The following is an 18,885-nucleotide window of genomic DNA, read 5'->3' as shown; positions in this document are numbered from 1 at the left end:
CTCTAGCAGCTGCCTGCAGGGGGATCTCCTGGCTTCCCAGCTTTCTGAGCAAGTAAGGGACTCCCTGGGTCCCTGGATCCCTCCCTGGAGGAGGGGAGGGTTGGTCCCTTCTCCCCTTTACCTGAGGTCCAGCACCAAGAGAACTATCCCTCAGTGTGAGGTAGCTTTGACTGCTTGGGGTGCAACAAGCACGAGTTGTGCCATGTGTCACCACTGGGGGGGCAACTCAGAAGTGAGAGAGCCCACCGATAGCCCTCCTATTTCAACTTGTGTGCCGGGCCCAGAGCACCTGTTTGCACAGCTCCAGTTGTGTGGCTCCCTGGGTGACAGGGCTAAGTGGGGGGGGGCCCTCCTCAGCTCTGCTTAGCTGCCTCCCACTCCTATCTAATGCCCACCCACTGTGGGCCCCACTTACCTCCCAACTCTGTGCTGGGGATCAGGGTTGGGGTCTACTGGGGGGTCCACTAGGGTTCTTGGCTCATGGGGGTGCAACAGGCTTCCACCTGTGCATCTTGCACCAGAGCTGGGCCCAATTTGGTTGGGCCCGGGTTGGTTGTGTGTAGGAGCTGAGAAAAAATGAAATGGTGTTTCTGTAAACCTTACAGTATTTCCAGCCTCTGCATTTGCTCAGTGCTGGGATGGGCCTGGGATAATACAGAAAAAGTAGCTAGGCCTCCAGGAATGTGGTGTTTATTACTTCAGTCAGTCTCATCACTGGCACTGTATAAATGTTGCCATCAGGGTTCTTACAGTTCTTCCCATGACTTTCTCCACACCAGATCTACACCAGCAAGAACCACCAAAGGAAGGAGCTGTTGCATTCAGTACATGTACAGAGGGTATATTGTCACTATCTTAGTTGTGCAGTGGCCTGTTTCCTTGACATTGTTTTCTATGTAGGTCATTGTGTTAACAGTTAACTACGAAGAACAACAGTGCACTGAACCCAGCTCTTCCTGAGATTGCTTCCTCCTCTTCATCTTACAGCTCAAATCCTTGATACCAGATACACTGCTGGAGATGCTGTATTATTGGCAAACTGTAGGCTTAGGTCAGCTTCCAGTATTCAGGTTTCAAAGCAATTCACAGTAGTGTGTTTCTATAATGGAAGGGCATCACAAAATGGAAAGAAGAGTGGCAGTGTTTTCATTAAAATGACATGTCGGGTCTCTTTGCCCATCTGGGTGGTCTTACTTCAGGTTCAACTTGGGAAAAAAAGACTTTTTTCTGAAGGGGATAATAAAATGCTTCACAAGGAACTGTGAACCCCCATATGTGAATGAGCCTATATGCTTGATTACAAATCTTTTTTTTTTTTTTTTAGTTCATTGCATACAGTTTCCATTCAGCTTTTATTGGGCCCTGCTGAATTCATTTAATCAGTTGATGTTACATCCTTGTATCTGGAATACGAGTTTGTCACATTGCAAAGCCATTTTGAGACCAAACTTTCATCTTTGCCAGTTCTTGAGGGGAGGCCTTTGCTCTCATTTGCCCTTAACAGCACAGGTAATACAGAGTTATGATTCATGAGAGTGTAATAGAGAAACAGGAAGCTAAATTTCACTGCAAATGATCTTCATTACGGACATATACCGTCTCTTTAGGGAGTGACAGTAGTTGTGGAGTGGGCATGTGTAATAATGCACAGGTTTGCATTGGGAGGCATCAGTTCCTCGTTGCCTTCTAGCATGCTGAGATTTGAAATTGGTTTTCACAGCCTACAAACATGTTTTTGTTTTAAAAAAAACATTTACTTTTCAGGACTGATTTGCTCCCCAAGACTTCTTCTGTTTAGATTTTGCAGCTTTATCCTGAAGACATCGTCTGTTTTATAGTGCATCATTTCAGATCCACTCAAATAACCAACTTAATTATATTTGGCTTCCAAAATCAGTTTATCAGCTTTGTATCAGGTGTAACTGAGAGCAGAATTTGACTCTGCATATATGACAGTATATATCACAGTAGGTACAACATCATTGAAACCAACAGATCTTCCCTTCAAACCTGGATACACCATAACTGCAAAGCACAAAATAAGAAATTCCCTATGAAATGTTATAGGTGAAAGCAAGATTGATAAAGGCACTGCCAAAACCCACCAACACAGTATATTCCTACTTTTGAGATAGTAGAGCCAATTTCCCTTTCCTATCAATAATTTTTTATTACACCCATCGATTCCAGTTCTGTGACAGTCTCTGTACCATACAGAGTTAGGGTGATAAGTGCTGTTTACTACTACTATTTTTTTTAATATAGAATTTTAATTTATTCTGGGCTCATAGCATCTTAACCACTCCTTTTAAATGCAGCCAAAGAATACAACGGTAATGACTTTCGACATGTAACTGAACGCTCAGTGGCTATAAAAACACCAAAACTAGCCAATCATTGGAGAAAATCAAACCCCATCTTCCTAGCCATCAAACCTTCAGAGCTTGAATGTAGAGACACACTTGACAGCAGGCCTTGATGGACAACAAATCTGAGATATTTCAAACTAAGCAAGAGGGTGTGAATGGAGTTGATTGGCTCCTATGGAAGATGACCGCGCTGACTTCTCCTTCCTTTGGTCGGAAGGAGTTTGAGGAACACTTTGTGAGCTGATAATGGCAGACGAACATGGGAAGAGAGGTAGTTTTTTTAGGTGAACAGTCCCAAGTGCTTTAGCTCTTCAACAGGCAAACATCAACACCTTTAGGTCTGCTCAGAAACTGCTGGGAAGCTGAGGAAGATCCAAGAGCCTGGGAGGTGAGAGAAGCTGTTCTGCTGTAGCTTCTGTTACCAAAAGAATTTGCAGCCTAACCTTATGAAGAACAATACATTATTTAATTCTGAGAGGACAGGTATGGATTATGCTAGCCATGTTGTCATTTCAAAGGAATGAACAAGTGTGAGTGAATAAGCCTTTCTGGTTGCTGCTGCTGAGAGATCATGTTACAGTTGGGAATCGAAGAGTATCGCTAAACAGGAAACCGGAATAACAAGTAAAAGAAAAAAGCCCTTCAGACGGTTGATATAATTTCCAGAAGTTCTTCCTTCTGCTTCCCCCAGCCTACGACCAGTCCTTCCAGCTCATCTGATTGAAACTCAGCCAGCTTGGTCTCCTCCCTGGGTGAAACTGGCATCCTGCAGCTGGCACAGGCTTCCCATTTCTATAGGCTCTTTAGAAGTATCTACGTACTGCTTGCTCGTGCCACAACTTTCAGATGAAACAAAACCAAGGCCTTGAATATTTGTGGTTTATGAAGGTGTCAAGTTTCATTCTTCAAGTTTTGAAGGGTGTTTACCCTCCAATGTTTTGGCCAAAGTCCAAAATGACTGGGAAATAATGTTCTTTGAACCACAGATTTACCCCTAATTTCTGCATAATAAAATATTCTTTGGTTTCTGCCCTTAACTGTTCTATTCTCTTCCTCCATTCTTCACTGACTGCATTTCACTGGAAAGAGGGAAAGTTATTCTTTCATGTACAGAGTTTCATAGTTGTCTGGTTCTGCCACTCTGGAATCCAGTTATAGTATTAGGTTGATTTGCAACTCTGATGGGGATTTTACTGTCTATATCGGATAATGCTGAATAGAGGCCTCAGTCTGTAGTTACTTATGCTAATGTAGGCCAGGTAGATTGATCAGTAAAGTGGTTTGAAATCTTCAGATGAAAGTTATTACAGGAGTGCAGAATAATATTGTTCATAGAAACCTACTGATTGGCCTCTGCTTTTCGTGACATTTCCAGCAGTAGCTGAAAGCCACAAATTATGTACCAATGGCAGAAACCTCTGATTAAAAAGACTGGATGAGCTGGCAGGACTTGCATCAGTTCAGATAAGATGATGAGGTCAATGTGACTCAACTAAGTCAATAAGGCACTGTTGTTTTAAAATGATAATGTAACTTAATTGTTGCTCTATTTTCAGTAATTTGTTCCTGGGCAGCTCTGTACTAGCTGGTTTACTTTAGACAATGGTGCCTAAGCCCTAGTGGGCAATGAGGGTGCCTTGATTTGTGTGAAGTGGTTTCGTATTACTGTTGAGCTTTACTTTTCGTGGATATAGAACATGCGAAATACTGACTTGAGCAAGGAGTTTTCTATGTACAGCATACGTACAGCATCAGCAGAGGTATTGCAGGCTTTTTCCCTGCCATGGTGGAGCTACTTCTAAAGATGGTGAGGGTCAGCTTGTTTAGCTCATTTATTCCCTTTTCATTTCTGTTGCAAAGAGTGCAGCTTTGGGGGCATCTTCTGGAATGTGGAAGTTCCACTTACCCTTCCCCCTCCCCCCATTTTAATTTTCTTTTCTTTTTTTAAACGTATGAATTCATGCCTCTCAAGATCCAGCTTTCTGTTGAAGGCATCTTCCTAGATGCAGCTGTGGTTTTTATTGATTTTGAGATTTAAAAAAACAAACAAAAAAACCCCTGCAGTGATCACCACTGCATCAAAGCTATACTGCCATCTAGAATATACTTGCTTGAGAAGATGTTTTAAGATCAAGTTCTGGCTCTGAATATACTAATTTATGTTCTCTCAAAGTACTAGAGGGGAGTTTCTGTACCAGAGGGAAGTCTCACCGTTATCTGTGTCCTTTTATTTGTACCTCCTGTTGTTGACCATCGGAATAAGATGCTGCTCTTGCTTACCTTGTGGTTTTGGCATGCAGCAAGCCCAGAATGAAACCTTGTGGAATGCTGATATTGCAAGCAGTTCTTCAGCAGTTCCTTTTGCAACTTCAACACGTTAGTGGTTTCTAGGTTGTGAATAAATGGAAAAGAATAGCTTCTGGGAAATTCCTGTCCAACACATTCAGGTATACTCATGTGCAGGATAAAAAGTCAAAAAACTTTTTGGGCAGATTTGCAATCCAAATTCTTGAAATGAAAATCAGAGCCTGGTTGTTATCTATCTGCTGGCCATTGCACCTCTGCTTCCATCTGCAACAAGACGTGTCAGCTGTGCACTAGCTTAGTGAACCTGATTTATCTGCTTTGGAGTCTTGGCTGTAAGACTCACATTTGTGGGGGGATTTTTTAAATATGAAAAAGGCAATGTGAAAAGTGATTTTAACTGTTATTTTGCTTGAGTAATGAAAATGTTCCTGTGAGCTTAGTAGGTTGCAGTAGACCTGTCTGAATGATTGCAAGCAGCAAAAACTAGCATGTGATCATATCTAATTCAATCAGTTGCATTGGAGATTTTCTACAACTATAAAACAAAACATACAACTCTCCAGAATAAAGGGACTAGCAAAAATAAAAAGGAACAGAGAACTTAAGCAGTAATGCACAGGACCTTGCTGGCTCAAAGACCCTAAGGTAATAAAGCTACATGGAAAAGGCTTAGGAAATGGTATAGTCTCTCCCTTCTTTTCCATGGCAGATAGTTTCACATGGTATAAGCCCTTGTGATTAATCTTGTATAATTAAATGTCCTGACTAGTGCTGTTTTCCCAGTTTCCTTGAGACTGATATTAATTAATTGTACAGCACCATAAATATAGAAGACGCTCACAAGATGGGCCTTCCTTGAATATAACGCTGACAAAAACAAATGTGGGGTGATAGTTTGGAAAGTGGAGAACTATTGGTAGGGACACATCATTGTAGGGGTTTATAGAAGTAATGAGTTTTAAAGGGAGACTTAGTGGGCGAGAAGGGCATTTGTTTGATCAGTAAGCAAGAAGAGAGAGGCTGGTGGACAGCCTGAAAGCAGGTGCAGAGTAAGGAGAAAGGCTGAGAGGAACATAACAGGCCGGAAGAAGTGGAGAAAAAGAGAGAAGTTGTTATTATTTATGTATGAAGGTTCATAGGTATCCATGGTGCTGCACAGACTACAAAAGAACTGACATAGTCCTGTTCTGCAGAGCTGAACTGAAAGCTGCCTGGAGAGTCTGATACAAAATTAAACAGTTTCTGAGTACAATTGGAATGCTTTGTGGAAACAGATAGGTTTTAGAAATATTTTGATAGAAGTTAGAGTAATATTGTATAAAATGATGAAAATGAGGTTAAATCTTAGAAGATATCATCCTCAGGAACATTTCCTTGACCTTTGGCCTAAAATGCCCTTTTCTTCACTTCATCCTGTTGCTGTCAGTTATTTACTACGAGTCACCCTAATTCCTTTTCCTGTTTAATATTTTGTCCATTTAAGTGGTCATTCAGTTATGGACTTCGAAGTCAAGATTTGCTGTGCACTATGTGAGAGATGTTCTTTGCTGCTGTGTAGGTGAAAAAGAGCAACAAATGGGAATTTAGAAAGGAAGCATGTTCAAGACACAGGCCTATATTTGATGCTGCTGTGGCAAATCTGTAACAGCGGGTTCTGACCTAAGAGGTATGCACCATGGTGTTTCTCCTCTGAAGTCAGAAGCGACTTTCCTGCATAAAATGCAAGTTGCCATCTGTGCTGGAAGATGAGATTCATGGCTCGGAAGAATAAGTATTGACAAAGCAAACCATTAGAGAGGCTGAGAAGTACTTGGACAAAGCTCTGGTAACCATCACCACCTCATATTTAAGAAAGCAAGGAATTGGTGAAAAGGCCTATCTGTACTCGTATACACATGCTGGAGTGGGGGAGAGCCTGATTTAATTAGAGCAGTTCCTCAACAACTGCTGTAATTAAAGTGGCTCACCATCATGTGTATTAAGTTCTTCTTCTTCTTCCCCCCCCCCCTGCATTTTAAAATGGCCCCAGGTGGTGCTTTAATTAAAGGTCATTCAATAGGGGCGCTTTAGTTAAAGCACCCTGCAGCAATTCTAAAACCCAGGGGGTGGGGCTTAATACATGTGACAGTGAGGCAATTTGTTTGTGTTATAGTTAGAACAGGAGCAGACTTGAATAATCAAGTTTGCTTGTTTGTGTTCTAATTAGATCACAAATGAGCACATCTGTAGGCAGCCAGTGACTCTGAGCATCTGAAAACCAATGGAAAATACTGGTTTTATTTCAGCTGTTAGCAAGAAGAGAGAGACTGCCAAGCAGAGGTGGACAGCATGTAGGAGGTGCAGAGTAAGGAGAGAGGTTGAGGGGAACTTAAGAAGCCAGACAAAGAACAGGAGGAAGAGAGAGAAGACATGGTAACCAGCAAAGGCCAAAGGACCAGGTGGTTAGCAGGAAAAGGCAGATGAGGCTTAGCAAGCTGTCATCACCTGAGGGAGAGGACCAGAAGAAATTCCACCCAGGTAGTAGTATCTAATCACTAGAAGGCTGTTAGTGTGAGAACTATAGAAAAAAAAAGTTTCAAAAGGCCAAGCTGATGAAATAAAACAGCAAGCTGCATCAGACATAGGTGAGCCAGCAGAATCCAGCCCCTAAAACGATCATGTGTGCCTATGAAAAGATTTCCCGGTGTCCAAGTGAGAGACCACTCACATCCAGGATTTTATGCAGAAAAGGTGGAAAGAATATTCCGCAAAGGATAGGCATAAAACAGGATAGTTTCCTGTCTTCTTGGAGGCAAAATATGAAATGTGACTGAAAGACTGAGTAGGCTTAAGTCAGTGAGCAAGCTCCCCTGGTGATGGTGCGTACCTGCACTAATGATATGCTTCATGTGATAACTCTCAGATATAAGTAACTTTAGAGAACTAAGAAGGGTTCTCAGAGAGGAATAGCCAAGTGATCTTTTCAGGGTTCCTTCATGTACTGCACATGAAAGAAGGCAGAAAACGGGATTCTGGAAGTGATACCACTACTACTAGGTCAGTAGGGTAAGGTGAAGAGTTTGGCTTGGTGGAACATTGGTCCATGTTCTGCAGGGAAAAGGGATTGTATAGTTTGATTTCATTGTCAGTAGAAGGAGAAACAGTCTTCTAGTGGCCTGGATAGCCCAAGTGATTAGGAAGGCATTCGATTTACACTAGGCAGGATATAACAGGATGAATAAATCAGCATTTGCTTTAGCACAAAATCAGGAAGTAAAGAAAAAAAATTCAACAAGGCACCAAGGGACTTGAGAAGAAATTATGTAATTGCCTGTAGGTTAATGCTAGGAGTCTGGATAATTAACAAGAGGAATTGGAATTGCTTTTTCATGAGCATAAATTTGACAAGAGTTGGTATTGTTGAAACCTGATGAGAAGATTTGCACGATTGGAATGTTAAGATCCCTGGTTACAGTCTATTCAAGAGGGGGAGAGTGCCCGCCACACGAAAAGAGAGTTCCTGTTTCCAAGTCACTGGCCAGTTGGAAGCAAAATTGCCTTGTCCGTTTATGAATCGATGTTTTAACTACAAAAGAAAAAAGATAGAAGCAGATTATTGTCTGCTGTAGGACAGAATGACCAGCTCCTAATGACCAGCACTTATTTATAATGCGTAGGGGAGGGAAAGATCCTGCTTTATCATGAGGAAGTCCATCTGAGTGATCAGGTCTCATGTTGCTGGTACTATACTTTAAAATTAAACATGACAATTTCTTAGCTCAAGAAGAAATCCAACATGTATCCACCACAGGGGAATTTTGTATTAGGGGTCATCTTGAGGAATTGACGAGGAATTGATCACACAACTACAAGTGAGTGGTTGCTTAGGTACATGCAGTTGTGACATGATTTCATTTGTCATGTGCAAATAGAATCAGATCTTACTTGGTGCTTTAAAAGGGCCAATTTAAAAAAACCTGAAAATTAATTAGGAACTAAATTTGCTGGAAGAAAGGAGGTAAATAGAAAAATGTGAATGATAATTGAAAACTGATTAAGAGCATTTTCCTGGATGCTTCAAAAGCCGCAGTTAAAAAGAAAGCTAGACAGGCTGAAAAAAAACCAGCCAGGCTTATTGAGGAAGTGAAAGCAGCAATAAAAAATAAGCACATGTAAAACTAACAGAAAAGGGGGAAGTTAATTGTACTGGTAGCAATTAATAGAAATTAGAAGCTAAAAATTGTAGAATATTGTTCTAGAAATCAAAAAGCCACAAAAAGCCATTTATGATTTGCCAAGGTCAGGATAAGAGGTTTTCTTTTCTTTTCTTTTTTTAATGTATGGTCCTCACCATTAAAAATTCTCCTGGATAATTAAAACAGCCATTTGTTCCGCACATAGAAGAGCTGACCCGAGCAGGGTGCAGGGCCTGGGGCAAATCAGCCCATGCAGGGCCCAGCCCCTGCTCCAGTCTGGGCCTCGGACCCAAAGAAGCTGCAGCCACCATGGGCAGCGGCGGCATTGGTGGAGGGGAGGGGGAGAGAGAGGAGGGGTGGCAAGCGGCTGGATGTGGAGCCACTGCTCTGCCCTGCTCCATGGGGCCTCCCAAAGCATGGGACCTGGGGCAGTCACCCTGGTTCACACCCCCCTTAAGGACGGCCCTGCACATAGAGCTGGTCATGGCCCCTATAGACCTTAATGATAAAGTAATCACCAAAGACCTGGGTTTTCTATTTCCCATGGAAAAATGGAAACCCCCTCACAGATTTGCCCTTTTAACTGAGGAAAAAATACAGATTTTTCATTTTAACAGAGAAACTCATGGATTTTCCACTTTTGCAAAGAGCTCTCCCCCCTGCAAGGGACTGGGGGAGCAGGAGAAGGGTGGTCAGGCAGAGGGCACCATGTGGATGGGGAGTGAGGGGCACCAGCAGGGCTTGGGGGCCATGCCTTGGGAGTGAGGGTCCAGGAGCAGCAGGAACTCTGATTTTTCTTTGATTAAAAACCCCCAAAATCTAATACCAAAATTTAGGGGTATTTAGAATTTATTTTATTACGGTGATTGAGGCATGGGTAGGCTTCCAAACTGCTTTAAAATTGTAAATATATCAATAAAAGATTGTGTTCAATTGATACCTATATAGATAGTGGGGTTTCATTTTAACTGAGGATTTTGGGGGTTTTAATAGGAGAATTTGCAATTTTTAAAAGGAGAAAACCGGGATCTCTGGTCATCGCTTAGCTGTCACTGGTGCCAGCTGTTCCATGCAAACTCAGATTAGTCTCAGTTTCACAGGTAATGCTAGCCTTTCTTTTACTGTCCCCACATTTAACAGGCAGAGTCTGCTATATGTGGTTGGGACAAGTGTGTTCATAACAAAGGACTCATAACAATGCTGTTGCTAGTTGAAAATGGTAAAATTGTCAGTCTAATGGAGAAAGGCAGAAGTGCCAATAAATATTTCTGTTTTGTATTTCTGGAAAAATCAGGCAGTGTGTTTGTATGATATAATATGATGATGAGATGTGTTCCATTCCAGAAGTAACTCAAGCTGATATTAAACAGTAGCAGCTATAAGTAAGAATAAAAAATACACTTTTTAATCAACAGGTCCAGACAATTTGCTTTTAAAAGAGCTAGTCTGGTACCATTAATGTTAATTTTTAATGTCTTGAAAAATGGGGGCAGTTCAGTTAATTGATAGAAAGCTTACACTGTGCCAGAATTTAAAAGATTAAAGGGGATGAACCAAGGGTTACAGAGTGCCTTTCTGGGGGATGCTTGCTCTGTAACACTGGAGTTGTTTCTGATATCTGAGAATACCCCTTCAAGCCAGCCTAAGGCTTGCAATCCTTCACCCTCCATGTTTTTCCGGGGCCATGAGTCAAGGAGCTAGCATCCAGTTTCGCTCCTGAGAGGGGGACTTGGCCTAGTCTTGGGGTGCCCTATGGCAGCCCACCGTTCCAAGCACCATAGCAGACAGGCTCTTCGGTAAAGCATCCACTGATGTAGAGGCCGGCCAGCCAGGGGTTCTCTGTTTTTATAAAAGGAGTGAAGTAGTCGCTCTGTCCCAGGTCCAGCCTGCACAGCCTTGATCACCCCCAAAAGTACTCAGATGTTCCCTTCTAGCTTTTTCCAGCTTCCCAGAGCTCTTCCAACTTCTTTTGGTTTCTCTCAGTCTCTTCTGGCCCCAGACCTGCCAGACTGCTTTTTCCAGCCTACTCTCCTTTTTGTCACGTTTATCTCCTGTGTGTTGGCCTCTAATGCTTGCCAGTACAAATGCATCCATTCAAGACTATTGATGCTAAAGGTCTAGTTTCTCTCCTTCAGTCAGCGTTGGCACTTAACCCTTTCTTCTCTGTACACAGGTTAGGAATTTACCCAAGCCATACAATATTATAACAACAACATGGTCATAGTTAACAGAAATAGTGCAATAAAGCACATAGCCATTACACCAGGTAATTATAGGCCTGAGAGACTGACTTTGGCTGTGATTCCAGGCAGAATAACAGCATGGCTAACGCAGGATTTGAGTAATAAGAAATTACAGCGGGAACTACAATCAGTGCCCTTCAGTTCAGGTTATGGTAAATAGTTTGAAAGGATCTAGTTTGATACAGTTTTTTATGAGATGACAAGTTTGGGCTCCCACCCAGCTGTCACTCCCCCATTGCTTCATCTGCAGCAGCAGCAGCCAAAGGCTCTAGGTTCTGCTTCTGTTTGCTGCTCTGCCCCCAGCTGCTAAGACGTTGGACAGCCCTGTAATAGAAAATAGGTGACCCATCATCAAGGGACAAAGCACAAATGAGTTTGATCACTTGACAAAACAGGTGCAAACAAGCCGGTACATTTCAACATGGCTCAGTGTATGGTTATATATTAAGGAGGAAAGAATGCAGGCTGTTGTTCCAAGGTGGGGTACTTTACCTTGGGAACCAGTGACTGAAGATGACTTTGTGCTCCATGTGGATAAATAGCTGAACAGAAACTTGCAGTGCATTGCGGTGCCCAAAAGCAGTAATGCTTTATAAGCACTGCTTGGATGTATAAGCAGAAGGATCTGCAGTAGAAGTAATACTTCCTCTGAGCACTGGTGCAAACACTACTGGAGTACTGTGTCCATGTTTCAGAGATTTTGAAAATTTGGAAAGGGGTCAGAAAAGTCACGAGAACCATGAAAGTATGGAGACACTTAGTGAGAAACTTAAGGAGATGAATTTATTCAGCATATCAGAGTGGAAGTTTAAAAGGTGATTTGACTGGAGCCTACAGCCATCTCCATGGAGAATATACATTTGATAACAGAGTAGTCATCAGTCTTGCATACGAAGGTATGATAGGAGCCCATGCTAGTTATTGAAGCTAGGCAAAATAAGAGTATTGGTAAGTTGCATCTTTTTAAGTGATAAATTGGGACAACTTGCTAAGGGCTGTGGTGGGTTCCCATCACTGGTAATTATTACATTGCTTTTGTCAGTTGAGTTAAAATAGGTGTGTGTAGCTCCGGCCATTCTTTTAAGATGGTTTCAAAAGTTCAAATTAAACTGCTTTATGGAAACTGGTAATTGCTGCTTTCACTACAGATACGTGTGAGGGCATTCAAGAGTTTGAATCATGTGGGCAGAGGTGCCTTTCTGGGAAGCGTTTTAGCAGGGACTTGTGTCTGAGGGGGAGAGGCAAGAAGCAACTCGAGACAGAGCCTAAACAAACCTGGTGTACGGCGAGAGCAAAGCTGAGAGACCTTTTTGATAAGGTGCTGACAGAAGCAACCTGGAGCTGTAACCAAGGGGGCGGTCACCTGTTGTTTGATCTTTCCTGAGCTCAAGGAATCATGTTTCCTATAAATAAACATGTTTGCTTGAAATATCTGACTGCATCACCTCTCCTCATAACTAGAACATCCTCTAAATGTTGACCAAATGCTCAGATCAGTGTTATGTTAGGACCACATTAGGTGTGGTTTCCAAAAAAATATGCTCTATTACTTGAACTCAGGGATTAATTTGTGGAGGTCTTATAGTCCATTTTCTTCAGGTGGTCACAGCGCTTTCTGGCCTTAAAATTAGAGTAGTGGGGAATATTTGGATAAAAGAGATGAAACAGATGTCTGTCTGTCTATGTTAGCTCATCAGAATGGAAGGTTTTTGCAGGAACATGCCTGCTATCCTCAGAGGAAAAGTTTCCTGGATTCGGAGGGGGGGAGTTTATGCTCAAACAAAAAAATTTCACAATAGCCATTAAGCCAGTGGTCAAGACAATCACCTGGAATGAGGACAACCCAAATCCCAGTTCTTGCTATGCCCAATTCAGTCCAGAAACCTAATAATGGTTATAGGAGTCTGCCGTATATTCTAACACTTGTTGAGTTAGAACATTGCATTATGGTGATTACATCATACTTGGCAACCAGTAGGCGCATGGTATCACTCATAATTGCATAAAGATTTTACATCTTTCATTCCGTGAGGTGTAGTCAGCTGCAGGGCTGTTTCAGGCTATAGTCAGACCTAACATCTTCTATAAAAGGGGTAATATATGCTTCTGTAATATATGCTGTTACACTGAGACTGCTGCATGTGCATGCTCTTGTAGTATAACATGTTAGCAGAAGCACGTGGATGTGAAGATGTCATAGATCAGAGGTTCCTGAATTTTTCTTACTTTACCAGCAGCCCACGTACCCCTACCGGCATACATTTTATGTTTTAACCCCTTAAGTGCCGATGCTGATTATGATGATGATGATGATTTTTATTATAATGAAAATTAAATTTGCCACTATACAATTTCTCCCACATACCCCCCAGAGATGGCTTGCATATCCCCAGGGGTACGCATACCACAGTTTGGGAACCTCTATCATAGATCAGTGAAAAAACAAATTAGCTTTCAGATTTACTGTTTGTGTCAAGTCACGTAAGAGTATTTGTATGAGTGTGCATGTGTTTAAAAAACAAAAAGACTTGATTACATTCTCACTATTTTAGTTTTTTGTGTAGTGCATTAGTACTCGCATTGTTACCTATGATTAGTGTCATAGGTAACAATATGAGAAATTGGGCAACATCTAACATAGTTGCATTTTTGTTCCTCTAAATGATGCAAGGAAAAGCATGTATTGATTCGGTGTTTGTTACCTTGTAAAATATTAACTGTAACATAGATGAAACTGTTGATTTGGCAGGGAATGGTCTGGAATTGGAATTTGAAAAGTCAAATTCCTTACAACCGTCTAGTAAAACAAGAGTACAAATTCCCTTCTCAATGTACTGAGCACAACATTTGTCTTCTTGAAGCAAGATTTATTATGGACTATTAAATACCCTCACTGGGCTTTACATTTGGAACTCGGAAAAGTAAACATGGGGTGAACAAAGGCTCCCCTAATTCCTCTAAGGGCATTTAGATGGAAACACTTCATCAAGCTGCTCTTTTACAGTATGAGCATTATTTGTTTTCTCCTTAGCAGGCTACTTAAGCTGTCTAGGTAGAGTAAGGCTGACCAGAGCTGAGCTGGCTCCATTCCTCTTAAAATTCACTTTTCTGGTCTCTGCTGATTCCTGGGTTTCTCCTCTTATGTCTTGTTCTCCTAGCACTCACAACAGCGAGCTAAGGAGAGTAATGTGTTTTAGGTTTCTTTTCTTCCCCTCCCCTCGTCTCCTTCCCCCCACCTGCACCCCCAGTTTAGGGGAACGTTGTTGAATGACTTAAAGGCATTGTGCAACTCAATGTTAAGGATGAGTTTAAGGATAACCCTAACTAATAAATGTAATAAAGATGTAGGCTGCAAAACTCATATGCATGTGTGCTCCCCATGACTTCATAGAGGTATGCTGCAAACAGGCAGAAGGAGACAATTTTGTTATTAGTCTTCTATGCCTTAGGGAGGGTTGCAACAGCTGCATGTAATATTATTTCTTAGCTGTACATGCAGTGTATTTTACCCCTCCCCTCCGGTCTCAATGCACTTTGCAGCAGAAGTTGGATTATTCTCCCCATTTTGCAGATGGGGTACTTGAGGGACAGGGCAGTGAGGAGAATTGCTCAGTAAGTGACAAAGCCAGGAAAAGAGCAGATGTTGTCTGGGTCCCAGCTCTGTGCTCTACCCACTAGAACACATTAAGCTGAATATGACAGCTGTTGTTGTGGAATGAAGAGTCACTGTGAAAACTCAGGGTTTCCTGAGTGCAGTTCAGGTGGTATCTGTGCTGTATAGGTAAAGCATGCACATGAGTTACACCAGGCACAGTTAATATGACAAATTCCACTTTTCCTGCCAAATCCATAATAAAGGATAGAGCTAATTTGCATTTGTGTTGTAATGGATAAAAAATCAGTAGCCCTGCTTGAAGTTCATTGCTAATACAGGGCTTACCTAAAACCAAGATAATTTCCTCACCCACAGAGCCAACCATGGGTGCCTACAGATGTTTGGGGTGCCACTCTAACTCATGGCACTTTACATAAAGTGTATGCCGCCCCCCCCAACCCAGTAGACATACAGACATTCGCCTGTTGGGTCAGGGGGCCTGGAGCCTGTCTGCACCAGCCCTGGCCAGTAGGTGGGGGTGCTCCAGCAGCTTCCTTGGAGACTGCTGGACCACCCCTCTCCCCAGTGCCCCCCCCCCCGCTGGCTCCGGGGCTGTCAGTAGAGGAGGGAGGGAGAAGGGGTCAGCACCACAGAGCTGCTAGCTGCTTTTGAGTAGCCAGAGCTGTGGGGGGAGGGGGGCAGGGTGGAACAGAGCCCTCTTGGATCGTGGGCCTTGTCTGGCTCCCCCTATTACCCCAGTTGGGGTATTTTGGAGGAGCTCTTGAGGTGAGGGGGCCCCATTCCACCTCTTCCCCCCAGCCCTGGCCATTCAAAAGTAGGCAGCAGCTTTCTGCTTCTGCTTCCTCTCCCTCCTTTCCTGACAGTCCTGGGGACAAGCATTGGCCCAGCCACACCCTGGCACAAAAAATTAACCCTGGAGGGACACAAGTTCCCTAAGATGTTTTGTTTAGAGTGCCTTAATGTAATATTTCATTTGAAGAGGGTTAGTTTTTTGCATGCTTGTCCATTTTAAAAGCTCTCTGCAGCTGTGCATGTTTAGTCGTGGCTGTAGAGTGCTTTCAGGGGCCTGATCCTATGGCAAATGTCACTGGCATAAGCACCCCTTCTTGTCTTCCATGTTAAGTTCAAATGTCTCTTCTTCCCCTCTGATTCTCTGCCCATATTTCTGCTCTGCTCTTCTGTATCCTGCTTTCTCTCCCTCTGCTCAGTTCATGTCTCACCTTCCAGGTCTGCTTACCTTTATTTCCTCTTTCCATACTCACCCTTCTGCTGTCTGTGTGCATATACACAGATATGCCTGGGCAGGAAGAATGTGTGCTTCCACCAACACTACTCTGTTTACACCTCTCTCATGGTTGGGGTAGAAGGCCAGCATCCTCCAGCAGCAAAATATATGGACAAACCAACTGATGCAATAGGACATATTATTTAGGAAAAGGGTATCATCCTACCTCTGCCTCCTATCTTTGAAAAATCCTTGCCATTTAAAACAATCTAAATTCCTAAACTACACAGCAAAAACTTTTAACAGTATTTTTATAAGCCCCAGGGCAGGGGTACCTTCTCCTTGGCCAGCAGGACTGAGAATTATCCATAGAGGAAGTGAAGTCTGTCAAAGGCAGGAATCCATCCCAATGCACTCTCCAACCTACTGAAAGTATATTCCATAAGCTGAAAATCTCCTCCCTATTCATCACTGCACTTCCTAGACTGGATCGTTGTTTCCCAGTAAGGCATTGCGTGGCCCATTTTCGGAGGCTGATAACACATGGATGTTGGGAGAATGCAGTCTTATTAACAACGTAAGAGCATGCACTCGAGAGAATCTCGTGGCTGCCAGAAGCAACGCAGGCACTGAGTGCCCTTGGTAGCTACTTAATCTCTGCATTTCTTGCCAGTAATTTTCATTTCTCTCTCTAGCATAAGTGATGTCTGAAATCCTGTGGAAGATTATTCAAGTAGGGTAAATTGGGGGTGGAAGATTGGCAAAATAGGGCTGAAGAAAAAGGCTTGAGGCATTTGGCTAAACTTGTCACTGTTTTCAAACAAAGATCTTTTTCCTTCTGCATCTATATTGGCCACAACTGTAATGTTGAGTTACCCTCTTGAAGATTCGGCTATAAGGAACTCTCCCAAAGTAGGATGATGGCATGGTTTGCAGTACACATCACTGTTCTCAGTAGAGAGTTCATGATAAAAACGCTCCAAACAAAATAACATCAGAGCTAATCATGTATGGCCTCTGCATTGACCAGTATGCCAGGTGTCTGTACTGTGCCCTTTGCTTTATTGAGGGTAATGCTGTTGAAGTGAGTTGCTGTGTGGAACTAAACCTGTTTGCATTTCCAACTTAAGTTGCTCCTTTGTGGGTATACCCCAGGGGTGGGCAAAATGTGGCCTATGGGTCAGATGCGGCCTGGCAGGCCATTTTATCTGGCCTGCGGGGCCCCTAAAAAATTTAGAAAATTAGTATTTATCAGCCCCTGGCTGCCCCATGCGGCCCTTGATGGCTTGCCAAAACTCAGTAAGTGGCCCTCTGCCCAAAATAATTGCCCGCCCCTGGTGGTACCCTGTGTGTGTTTGATCTGTAACCCATCATCCAGACCTGAGTCTGTCAGAATAATGTGGTCTTGGAGTGTGGTGTGTGCATGAAAATTAATACTGAAATTGAATCAGCTGTGCTTATATGCTTCATGGATTCCTTACAGAACTACGCACAGTATGTATCATGCTCTGACTTATGCCACCATGCTGGAAATGCAAGCTATGATGACCTTTGACCCTCAGGACATAGTGAATGCAGGAAACACAATGAAAGAAGCTCAAGCCACCTGTCAAAAGTAAGTACAAAAAAGTGCATTGGCAAGCAGAACCAGCTCTCTTAAATACTGAAATGTGTAAATGAGCATGGGCATATCATGGGTTTCTTCCTGTTGGAAACTAGAACACAAGGGGAAGTGTTTAGGTGGCTGCATGAAAGGGTGTACACCTGCTATTGGCGCCTTTGCTTGTTAAAGCCAATATACCTCTGCCCTGTTGCTGAACTTCGTCTATCTCTTTGCCCTCATTCATTTAGGTTTCTTTCTCTCTAGTCACGTATTCATTAACACTGACAAAGATGTTGCTCTAGTAATAAATGTAAGTGATATTAATTGTGGATTCCAAGCCAAACCACAGTGAATAGCTGACTGTAACTAATTAATTTGGTAATAAAAAATTGAGACACAAGATTTCTGAACTCCTTCATGGAGTAGGAATGTCCTACCCTGCTGTCCTGAAACAAGGTTTGCATAGCACTGGTATAGACCAGTACACATTGATGAACAACATCCTTCAGGCTAGCTCTAGAACAGGTCATCTGTTTGAATGTAGCTTCTCTGTAAATGTGCAGGTGCTGTTTTGGTAACACAGGCTAATTTCGGATTTTACAAGAAAAATGTTGAATGGGAAGCTTAGCAAATTATTGCCAAAAAACTTACTGTTTTCTTAATACTCCATTATTTGCACAATCTTTGTAGTATCATATCATATTTGTTATGTCAGTGAAGGGAACTAAGAAAAGTCCTGAGTTTAATTTCCTCCTCAGGCACCTACCATGGCTGAAACAAGGGGCAAGGACTTAAATGACATCAGATGTCTGAGATTCAGATCAGCTTGCTGGCCAGCATCTTAAGAGGCCTTGCATGGTAGGGATAAACTTATTTCTTCTTGGGCTTTAGCCAGTATGCTGTGGTTTGGGGAGTGTATCAAGTCCTTCATGCTATCGTCCATTATTTGGACTAGTGAGCACCTTTTATGGAGGAATTGAGAAACACTGGCACTCTTTTGAAAGCCGCTGTCTGGCCATGTGCTTCTGAAACATTTTTTTGGTCACAGACAGGCTCCCAGTTAGCATCTATCTCTACACTCTCTTTTGGGAAGAATATTGAGAAGGCTGTAGGAAGGTAATAAACATTACCAGATTTCCTGTTCAAACTATCTTTGAGATTAATTCTGCAAGGTACTGAATCCTCTTGAGGAAACTGCAAAACTTTTCATATTTGATAGAAATTTCATTATAACTGAAACAATGTTGAACTCCTCTTTTCCCCTGTGCAGAAACAGCCAAGCAAAAAACCCTACTCCATGGTTTCTTTGTGTGCATAAAGAAACAGATTCCCATGAAGTCCACTAAG

General features: G+C 42.5%; 1 protein-coding gene across 2 annotated transcripts in view; it reads left to right on the top strand.

The window, feature by feature from the left end:
- The window catches only part of TTC39A (tetratricopeptide repeat domain 39A), a 95,670-nt gene that overhangs the window by 33,526 nt on the left and 43,259 nt on the right, over window positions 1–18,885 (top strand). For both annotated transcript variants that reach the window (XM_090047103.1, XM_090047104.1), the window contains exon 3: window positions 17,419–17,550. In XM_090047103.1, coding sequence (XP_089903229.1) covers window positions 17,419–17,550 — 132 coding nt within the window. The remainder of the gene's footprint in view (window positions 1–17,418; window positions 17,551–18,885) is intronic.

The sequence above is a fragment of the Crocodylus siamensis genome, chromosome 5 (assembly GCF_052110815.1).
Source record: "Crocodylus siamensis isolate JL-2025a chromosome 5, ASM5211081v1, whole genome shotgun sequence".
In the NCBI taxonomy this organism is placed as follows: domain Eukaryota; kingdom Metazoa; phylum Chordata; order Crocodylia; family Crocodylidae; genus Crocodylus; species Crocodylus siamensis.
Note: the sequence above shows the minus strand (reverse complement) of the source record. Positions and strands in the feature narration are given on the sequence as shown.